Source organism: Ostrea edulis, chromosome 2 (genome assembly GCF_947568905.1).
Source record: "Ostrea edulis chromosome 2, xbOstEdul1.1, whole genome shotgun sequence".
NCBI lineage: Eukaryota > Metazoa > Mollusca > Bivalvia > Ostreida > Ostreidae > Ostrea > Ostrea edulis.
In genome coordinates, this window is record NC_079165.1 from 92,005,941 (window position 1) to 92,016,642 (window position 10,702).

Here is a 10,702-nt window from a genome sequence, read left to right on the forward strand (position 1 = left end):
GGGACGTAAAACAAACAATCAATCATTGTATAATACATGGAAGTGTTGTTTGTTTGGGTTTTTTTCTTCTCACAAAAATTAATTATTGCTACATCAACAATTGGCTCATAATTAACGGCAATGCATTTATTAAGGAGAACAACGTCAAAGTCCCAAGAACCAGAACATTTTTATGTATGTATCTCTAAAGAGATGTCATGGGGTAGTCCCTGGAATAGATATCAAGATTTGACATCTTTTCAGTCAGTTTCCGCTTAAGTCAATCTATCATGGTTCCTCATACATATCCTAGCCTATTTATGAACCATTTTCAACATGTCAGTATCAAAATATCTTATATCTTTCTTCATGTTGTGAACGACAAAAAAGCTCTCAAGCTCGACTCTGACGCTGTACCTTCTTATTTAGAATTTAAAAGACGTGAGCACAATGCCCAACTTACGGGAAATAAGAACGATTTTCAAACATGCTTAATAGTTTAACTTTGAACATCTATGCTAGAGTTTGGTGGGTTTTATGTGGTTCTATAGGAATGCTTCCTGAATATAGATATAGTAACCGTAATGATAGTAAAAGTTAACCACTTGAAATGTGTATTTTTATTTCAATAAAATATTCTTTTATACACAGTCATCTCTGGCAAATGGCTCTATTGATGTTTTATGAAATGTTTTAAAAATCATCATATCATCTCCTTTAATATAAATATCTAGATAACATTATTCTATTTAATGATTGATTGAATATTGTTTAATGTCCCTCTCGAGAATATTTCACTCATATGGAAACGTCACCAATGCCGGTGAAGGACTGCAAAATCTAGGCCAATGTCTGGCGCTTATATGGTCATTGAGCATGGAGGGATCTTTATCGTGCCACACCTGCTGTGACACGGGACATGGGTTTTTGCGGTCTCATCCGAAGGACCGCCCCATTTAGTCGCCTCTTACGACAAGCAAGGGCCTTAAGGGTTACAACGACATTAAAAAAAGAGGAGTGGATAGAGGACCTGAGTTAATCAGATTGGCTTCTTGATTAAAGCATTGGGAATCGTATACCTAATACCTAAACAGAACGCGCTCATCAGCTGATACACAAAATGAAGTTGTAGGTCTTAGTTAACCCTTTCTTAACTGTATAGGTGAATGTGCTTCTGAATAAGTTGCTGTATCCATTGATAATGGTAGATAAATTAAGGAAGTCTACAATGGTGTAAAAATTGTGCAGAATCAACTGACAATATTCAGTATAGTGTTCTCATTAGGACAGTCGCCTCTTCGCGTTTATGGCAAAAGCGCAAGGGAAAGGGGCGAAAGTGCGAGGACGAAGTGGCGAAAGTGCGAGGACGAAATGGCTAAAGTGTGAAATCACATTTTCGTCTTCGCAACGTCTCTCCTTCCGAGAAGAAGTTTCGATGTACGTGAGATAGATGACTTGATATTTAGTTCTTCCGCGTTGGTTATACTAATACTGAAATAAGATTATTGGTATCTAAATAAATTATTTCGGAATGAAAGGCGAAGATAATGAACGGCGATTAATCTCATAACTCCCACAAGGAATACAAAATAAAGAGTTGGGCAAACACGGACCCCTGGACACACCAGAGGTGGGATCAGGTGCCTAGGAGGAGTAAGAATCCCCTGTCGACCGGTCACACCCGCCGTGAGTAAAATTTGATCATGTTCGGACAAAGATCTATTATAGCTGTATGTCGACTGTATATGCTAGGGCATTGATACTTTTAAATATACATATTGTGAAAGATAAAGGGGTATAGCGCACTTGGTATGCAATTTCGTCTACATAAATACCTTTTCCTTGAATATCATTTTTTACAAATATTCTGCTATACAATGTCAGTTTATACTTGTGTTTACCCAAATTACTTAATAAAGATATCGATATGTTGATAGTATATTTATTTGACAAGCATAAACATCACCGTGATTATATAGAGAAAATAGTAGATGTAACGTAATGGGCATAAAAAATTGCAAACTGTTGCAAAAGGCCACCTTGTTTTACCTGCTTATGACTGTATATAAGTCTGTTTGAGGAAATTTGGTTTAAGGTGGTCCTCTTGTTGAAAATGGATAAAATATGAAAAATCGTTCTCAAAATTTACTTTGAGATTTAGCAGCCTGTCAAAAGTTAAACATTTAAACTTACAAGCCTGGGTGGCATAGTGGTTTAGGTGCTCGGTAATCTTACACTTAAACCATACATTCCCCGAGTTCAAGTCCAATATTTTTCCAATCTATATTTTTTTCTTTTGCTTTTCATTATTGGGGTCGTTTTTTTTAGAGGGGGGGGGGGGTAAATGTGATACATATATTATAACAAATATTAGTCATTTTCATCATAACTTCTAATATTTGCAAGTTACGACTTAAAGAAAGGGAATTTATTCCGAGATCATTGTAGTTCCGCTTTTTTACACTAACATGTTCCTGTGTGCACAGGAATTTCAAACCGTAATGTGGCTGACGAAAAGCTAAACAAATACTACCAAAAAAAAAAAAAAAAAAAAAAAAAAGGACACGAATGCACAGCATGTAATAAGTAAAAATAAGTCAAGGGAGGAAAAGAACTGTTATACAGTTTGATTTCTCAAAAAAACAATAAATGAATGAATAAATAAAAACTCATGTAGCAACTGTCATATGATATTTAGGCAAAGATAAACACTCGAATTATCAACCAGAGGCAAATGAACTGATGACATCTATTAAAGGCGCTGCAGTCATGTCAAGAACAGTGAGTTAAGTAATGCCATATGTAAAAGGGTTGTTGTGTAATATGAATGCACAGGTCTATGAAAATATTGTATTGTTCATTTAAGTAAAGAACGACTCGTATAAATGTCAGTAATGCTAAACTGCGGCAGTTATTTACCTTGGTTAACAAAACATCAAAAACGTTGGCCTTATATTTAAATATAACACGCCAGTCTATTATTGGAAACCGGTATTTTCCATTTAGATTTCTGAGTCGGCAGTATCGTCAGCAAATTTCAATAATTAAATTGATAAAGACTTCATAGAGGAATTGAGATACACAGTATCATAGTCATACAAGTCCTACTCCAACAAAACAAATTCACCTAAATGTTTACAATCTCGCACTTCTGCTTCTTCGTTTTCCAAGTTTCTCTCCTTTGCCAAAAAAAAAATAATTATCAACCCTTCACATCTTTTTTTCTATAAGCAAAAGAGCAAATACCCCCCTCCCCCTTCTTCTCTAGCTTTGCTTGTTCTCTTCTCCCTCTTTTTCTTTAACTTGTTCTCTGTAGAAGAGGCACGTTGTATTATCATCACAAATTACACAGATTTCAAAATACTTTACCGGGGCCCAGAGTCGCTTTAAGTCCAAACTCGATGTTTATTTCTGTAATGTAGGGAGCAAACGTTGACGTAGTAGATACCGTGTGCCCGGATGTTGCGGAAGCCTGCACTTGCTCTGTAGTACTCCCTACTCCATTGTTTGTTTTATGATATGCAACGATGGTATTGCCGGAAGATTTGCTACAAGAGAAAATGATAGGTTTTAGATATCAAAAGTAGCGTTCCTTTTAATTTGTTCGTTTGATTATCCAGTCGAAGATTATGGGAGACAATGAACTAAAAATGAAAAGGAAGAACTAGACATTTTGTCAGAATGAATAAAATGAAAACGGGGGTGTCAAAATCTCGTATTAGACACGTTGATACTAAGGTGCATGCCATACTATCAGGTATTTTCGTATTAGACACGTTGATACTAAGGTGCATGCCATACTATCAGGTATTTTCGTATTAGACACGTTGATACTAAGGTGCATGCCATACTATCAGGTATTTTCGTATTAGACACGTTGATACTAAGGTGCATGCCATACTATCAGGTATTTTCAAAAATACATATTTTACCTTAAAAAAATTCTGATTTTATGACAAACTAGATATACTCACAATCCTATATATCCGCCCTGTACAGTTATTTGTTGTGCCTCTATTATAATGCAAGGTGAATATAACGAACAGTGATCAATCTCATAACTCCTATAAGCAATACAGAATAGATAGTTGGGCAAACACGGATCCCTGGACACACCAGACGTGGGATCAGGTGTCTAGGAGGAGTAAGCATCCCCTGTTAACCAGACACACCCGCCGTGAGCCCTATATCTTGATCAGGTAAACGGAGTTATCCGCAGTCAAAATCAGTGTGCCAAGAACGGCTTAACAATCGGTATGAAACACGTCAGACAGCATTTGACCCAATGCGAGGTTGTATTGACGAACTAGATCGTTATAACGACCATAGAATTTGCGAAATGCTGACTTCAATCGAGACTGTGATACAATGATATACTCACAATCCTATATATCCGCCCTGTACAGTTATTTGTTGTGTCTCTATAATAATCTGATACAGTGATATACTCACAATCCTATGTAATCTCCGTCCTGAACAGCTATTTGTTGTGCCGCTGCAATAGGTTCTGTTTTGACGGTGCTAACATCTCCGGCTGAATAAAATGTTGTTTCGTTTTAATCTGTATTACATATATGATATAATCTATGATTTCATTAAGTGATATGAAAGATAGCAACTGATGAACAGTACTGTAAGGGACACTGGTTGCATCATATTATTACCTAATCTACTATATGAATTGATATTACATATTTTTTGTTTCTGTTTTCCAACTTTAATCAACAGAGATAGGTACACAAAATGAGCAGGGGGGGGGGGGGGTCATCACGTGACCTACTATTACCCGATCACGTGACGAAGTGTTTCACGGTCACGTGAGAAACTATTGCCCGATTAGCAGATTAGCTAATAAAACAATTATTTCATGCCTACTAGAGAAACAGTCAAAACCAATGCCCTTCGGTAGTGGCGAAGACCCGGGAAACTGTTGTCAGAGGCCGTATTGTACTCGGCTTACGGCCTCTGACAACAGTTTCCCGGATCTTCGCCACTACCTCAGGACAATAGATTTGACTGTTTCCCGAGTAGGCATGAAATAATTGTATATTATCTAGGGAGGAAAATATTTTACTTTTTGTCTTTTGAATAGAACGGCCTCTGACAACAGTTTCCCGGATCTTCGCCACTACCTCGGGACAATAGATTTGACTGTTTCCCGAGTAGGCATGAAATAATTGTATATTATCTAGGGAGGAAAATATTTTACTTTTTGTTTTTTGAATAGAAGGACAGAGTGATTCTCCTAGGTTACAGGATATGTTTGTACAAAATAATACAAATCCAAAAACTGTTGATTATCATTTCTATACAACTGCTTTCAAGTAATATCTGAAAGTCTCACATTGTACAGTAAATGATCTGGCCTCTAACATTTCAAGTTATGAAATCTTACATCAAAACATCATAGATATATATAACAACATCGTCTTTGTCTCTCACAGCTGTTCTCTTCCACCAGTATCAAGTTATTGCTTCATGTATACTGTGGGACATTTTAGATTAAGGTCTATATCGGAGAATATCAGACCTACCAACAATAGTTATTGTGTTCACACCAACCAAAGTCCATGTTCCTGAAACGCTTCGCCATACTTCAGCATATAGAGTTCCACTGGTCGCGATATCGATATCCCATTGTGTCACGAAACCACAGCAGGATATTTTATAGTCATTGTCAGTAGTTTGAAGCAGAAATGTTGTCCCTATAGCAATGGATTAATTTAAAAAATATATCACCATTTTTTATTTATTACACATGTATAGCGATTATCAAAACACATTTGTGAACTAGTATAGACAGATTGATATGCTCATCAATTTTAATTCATCCTTAAATAAACGAGAAGTTCCCATAATATGCATATACCACCGATTTATGTACACTGTACATGCACTTTAATTTTTTTAGAGAATGTTGTATTTATTGTGGCTTACCGGTTGATACGGTTTCTGTATTGTCAACAGGAGGGTTTTTACCGGTCGTCTGCCCGGCGGTACATTGACCATCTGCAACAAAAAATATCCATCAATGTATGTATCTCATTCACACGTCGCTAAGTTTGTAGTCTACAAAACGGATAGTACATGTCATAGGATTTTATAAAACCTTATTTATCTCTAAAACGAAATCCTTCTTCAACGGCAGATTGAACATTCCTCTACGTCAAGAAAAGAAGACCTTCAAACTTTCCAATTAAGAATTAATTATTCATGCATTTGACAATGATTATATTTCCAATGTTTATATCATTGATATTCTTTTAAAATTAAGGCAAATGTGACGAATGTGCGTATGAATCTTGATCAATGTAGTACGACTATTTTAACGACTAGAATATTCCGACTGGAATGAAAGTAAATGTAAATCTAAAACTAAATGTCATTTCATGAAGTATGCTGATATAACGTATCTCGGGCTTACACTCCAATCAATAATACCGGGTTTGAGTCCAGGTTTACGCGTTGCACACAGGTAGGGCTGAGGTGAGAATAGCTGCAATAATGTAGCCCTCTCTGATTTTTTTTTTTTTTAGGGAGAGGGCTACAACTCCCAAGGATCCCCGTAATGGTGCAAATGCGGGAGTGATTCACTCCCGCAACATTTCCTGACTTTCTTTACGTAAATAAAATGATATTCTATGTTTCTTAGTCAATATATAAATTTACAACCTGCAACTTAAGATTTGTGAGGCTCTATTCTACCGTTTTCAACAATTTCGATAAATTCCAATTTCTCCATTCATATTTGTGCGCCATGTTTGATGTACTGAAGTTTCAACTTCCGATTGTCAAGTCATTTGCATATGCCATATAAAGTAGTATTTATATCAATGGACAAGTATGGAGGCGAAAGCTATTTCGTCGGTATTGAAAGGGTTTGAATTTAATATCAAGTTAAAAACCGAACAGCAGAGTGTAAATTCTTTCTGCAACAATATGATTTTCCTTTCTTTGTCGAAGTGGCTCGAGTAACTACATTTTCGCGCTGATTGTCAATGTTTAGGTTTTTCATTAGATCCATCTACGAGATCTCGCGATAACAAGCATGGCGGAGCAGACGAAGAATTTTGCATGCTGTACATTATATTTAATGAAAAACACCTTTATTAGACATGCCCGAGCACAAAGTTGGTACTCCTTTTGGTGTAAACAACATTTGGGACTAATACACAGAGTTTATTATCGGTTATTCATAAAATTATTTTGCACCATTACGGAGATAGGGCTACATTATTGCAGCTAAGGTGATAACGGTTCAGAATTTTAGGTAGCTCACTAACACTAAAGCTTATAGTCTTTATGACACTGTACGTCACAATATGACGATTTGAATGTTTTGTAAAATTATTTACATCGCTCGATTTGTTTGTGCATCATCGTAATTCAGTGGTTAAAGCATTGCGCTGGTGAACCGCAGTTCTCAAGTTCAAACCTGCCAGTGTGTTAAATTGTTCATAGTGTTGAAATAATGTTTTTGAAAATCATGTTTTTATCCAAATTTGCATATTTTCTGCCTTTTTAGCATATACTTAATTAGATATCATCATATCTTTTATGATTAAATCAGTTGGTACTGATTTGAGAAACTATTTCAGGGTGTAGTGAGTCACCTTAATGATGACATGTTATCTGGATGCAGTGAACAGGTTTCACCTTGTAGAAAGTTTTGATTAGAAGAGAACAAATTGTCAGAAACATATTTTAATGCTATCACGTATCATAATGAAGGCTATCTTCACATAAATTGGCTATAGAGCAAGGTCATTACAGTCAAACGGAACGTGTTCAACGTATTTGCAAATTATGTGATCTAAACAAAATCGGAGATGAATATCACTTTATTTTGGAATGTCCACAGTATAGTCATTGGCTTCGTATATACATAAAACAATATTATTGGACAGGGCCATTTACCTTTAAGTTTGTTCAGTTATTTAGCCTTAGAAACAGAAAACAACTTCACAATCTTTGTATCTTTCTTCACAAAGCTACTGCCCATAGAGATAATGTATGTTCATAGCGCATATAATCAATTGCATATCGTGATATAATGTATGTTTATATATGTATGGTATAATGTGTTGTGTACACCATTGTACTCGCAGTATTATTATATGTGTACATTGATGTGAAAGTCTTGTGTAATATAGATGTTCTACATGTATGTGGTGTACTTATTACATGCCTGCAAACCGTAAGGTTTTGTGCTAATAAACTGAACTGAACTACAAATGTCTTTCAGCTGATTTGATACACAAGCGCTTGTTCTGCGTATAGCTAGTTTTTAAATAAGGGCAGACAGGCAACTGACAAATAAGTTAATGTTACAGGGGTTTCGACATCAAAGTCAGCATTTTGCTAATTTTATGGTCGTTATAACGATCTATTTTACCAATACAACCTACCATTGGGTCAAATGTTGTGTGATACATGTTTCATACCAATTGATGCCGTTCTTTACATACTCAATTTACCCGATCGAGAAATAAGGGCTCACGACATGTGTGACCGGTAGACCAGGAATACTTTCTCCTCGGCACCTGATCCCATGTTCAGGGGTCCGTGTTTGACCTACTCTCAATTTTAGATTCCTTATAGGAGTTATGAGATAGGCCACTGTTCGTTATTTTTATCTTTTGTAGTACTAAAGCTAGAAACTATCAGGTAGATGCTTGTATAAATTTCATTATAGCGACCTGTCAAAAAATGAATGCATCTCTTGTATAAATAAATCATTTAACAATTGATTACAACTGGAAAAAATAATGATTTCTTTTCAAAATAATGGTTATTCCAAACATATACAAGTAATTCTGGTCTCGTGGGATCCAGGTTAGAATAGGTACTCAGTACCCCCTGCTTGTCGTAAGAAGCGACTAAATGAATTAGCCCCTTGTCACAGCAAGTGTGACACGATAAAAATCCTTCTTTGCCCCAAAGATCGTAAGCACTGAGCATAGGCCAAAATTTTGCAACCCTTCACCGAAAATGGTGATATTTTCATAGGAGATGATATAAAAAGATTTTCGAGCGGGACATTGAATAATTCACAACAAATATACATTCTGTACAACCAACCAATGGTGATGACTATACAATGATTGTGTGTATCTAAAATTTTAACCCAACATTTCAAAAAAAATTCTTTTCTGACAACACTTAAAGGGAATCTTCCCAGTTCTTATAATACAATAACATTTTGGGCACTACATTACTTGGCCATAAGTATTTCACCATAGAAAATTACCAATATATATTATATACAAAAATATATATTTTCAAACAATTTTCCTGAACTCATTTCTTTATTTTGATGAAATGAAAAGCACCTATCTAGAACATATTTACAGTAGCATCTAATAATTTCAGAATAATGATATCATAATCTATTGTAAAGATATAACAATTTTGATACGAAGCTTAATTTGAGAGCACTTACTCTTTATATCAGTGTGTTTAATTTTGGAATTAAAAGAAAATAACATTATGAATAAAATGTTATCTCTCTGAGATATTTCATCGCAACATTTCCCCCCCTAAGTTATGACAGTTACTTCTGATATTTTTAAAACAAAATGGTGTTTATTTCATCCAAATAGACGAAAAATTGACTCCAAGGGAAAAGTATGAAAATATATGGTTTTTTATGAAATATATAATGGAAATTTTCTCTGAGAAAATACTTATGGTCAAGTATTTTTGATATGCAAAATTCTTTTACAAAATTCCAAATGTACTTTTTCTGTAAAGCCCCTGACTTTACAGCAAAAATTTAAAACGCTGCTTACTAATGTATCAAATACATGTAATTTAGTTTCGATATTCGGTGTGTTTTCATTACACGGTTTCACTGTATGAAACATGGTTTCCTTCTCCGTGGTGCTGAGATGTTTTGAGTTCTAATCAATTTTGCTTTATAAAAAGATTAGTCCCGTATTACCAAAAACTATCCACGTAGATCATCAAAGTGAATACTATTATAGGATTTATCCCAGTTCAGTTCTGCGTTTCTACTTTCAGCGTCATCAGCAGAGAGGAACAAACATAATGACAATCCTTTCGATTCAAAGTTAACTAGTGTATTTTCAATCAAATGGTTTTCAAAATCATTTTCCTATATAGAAAATATATATTTTTGACGGAGAAAGGGTAGATATTTCGACATACCAGTATACTGAAACAACCGTCGTAAAAAGAGCCAGCAATTTAAAGCTTACCTATATTTTTGACATTCCACATGATACATGTAAACTGGAATAAAGTCAGGATAACGCGAACACTCGCCATTTGCACTAGTGATGCTTTAAATTTTGCGTTCAAAACATTTCACTTCAACCAGAAACCACATGATTCGCTGCTCGCGATGGATAACTTTTTATAGAGTATTTAACGTTATTGACATTTTTTTTCTCTCCAAGTCACAAAATAAACCCATTGAATAATGAAAAGCATTTGTTCTTTTTTTAATTTTAGTTTTATCAAAAGATAAATCGTGTAACCTCGCCAGTAATAATTTGAGTAAACTTTGGTACAGATAGTTCGTAATGCTCTCTACCAATGATATTCCTACTGGATGTTCCATTGTAGTTTATAATTTGATTAAACACAGTCGGTATGTATATTCATATATCCGGAATTTAGACCAAAGATCGAGGAATTCATTTTAAAGAATCTGGTAAATTTTATACAAAACGATTTATTGCCACGATTTAAATGTTTT

General features: G+C 35.0%; 1 protein-coding gene across 3 annotated transcripts in view; it reads right to left on the minus strand.

Annotated features, from left to right (window-relative positions):
• The window catches only part of LOC125681394 (protocadherin Fat 3-like), a 36,369-nt gene extending 25,954 nt beyond the window's left edge, over window positions 1–10,415 (minus strand). For 2 of the 3 annotated variants that reach the window (XM_056155479.1, XM_056155478.1), the window contains exons 1-5: window positions 10,200–10,414; window positions 5,917–5,988; window positions 5,514–5,684; window positions 4,432–4,513; window positions 3,349–3,527 (exon numbers count right to left, since the gene is read on the minus strand). In XM_056155479.1, the coding sequence (XP_056011454.1) occupies window positions 3,349–3,527; window positions 4,432–4,513; window positions 5,514–5,684; window positions 5,917–5,988; window positions 10,200–10,269 (574 nt within the window). In that variant the 5' untranslated portion in view covers window positions 10,270–10,414. Of the gene's footprint in view, window positions 1–3,348; window positions 3,528–4,431; window positions 4,514–5,513; window positions 5,685–5,916; window positions 5,989–10,199 lie in introns of all 3 variants that reach the window. The other variant, XM_056155480.1, reaches the window with a different exon arrangement.
• Window positions 10,416–10,702: the final 287 nt, after the last annotated feature.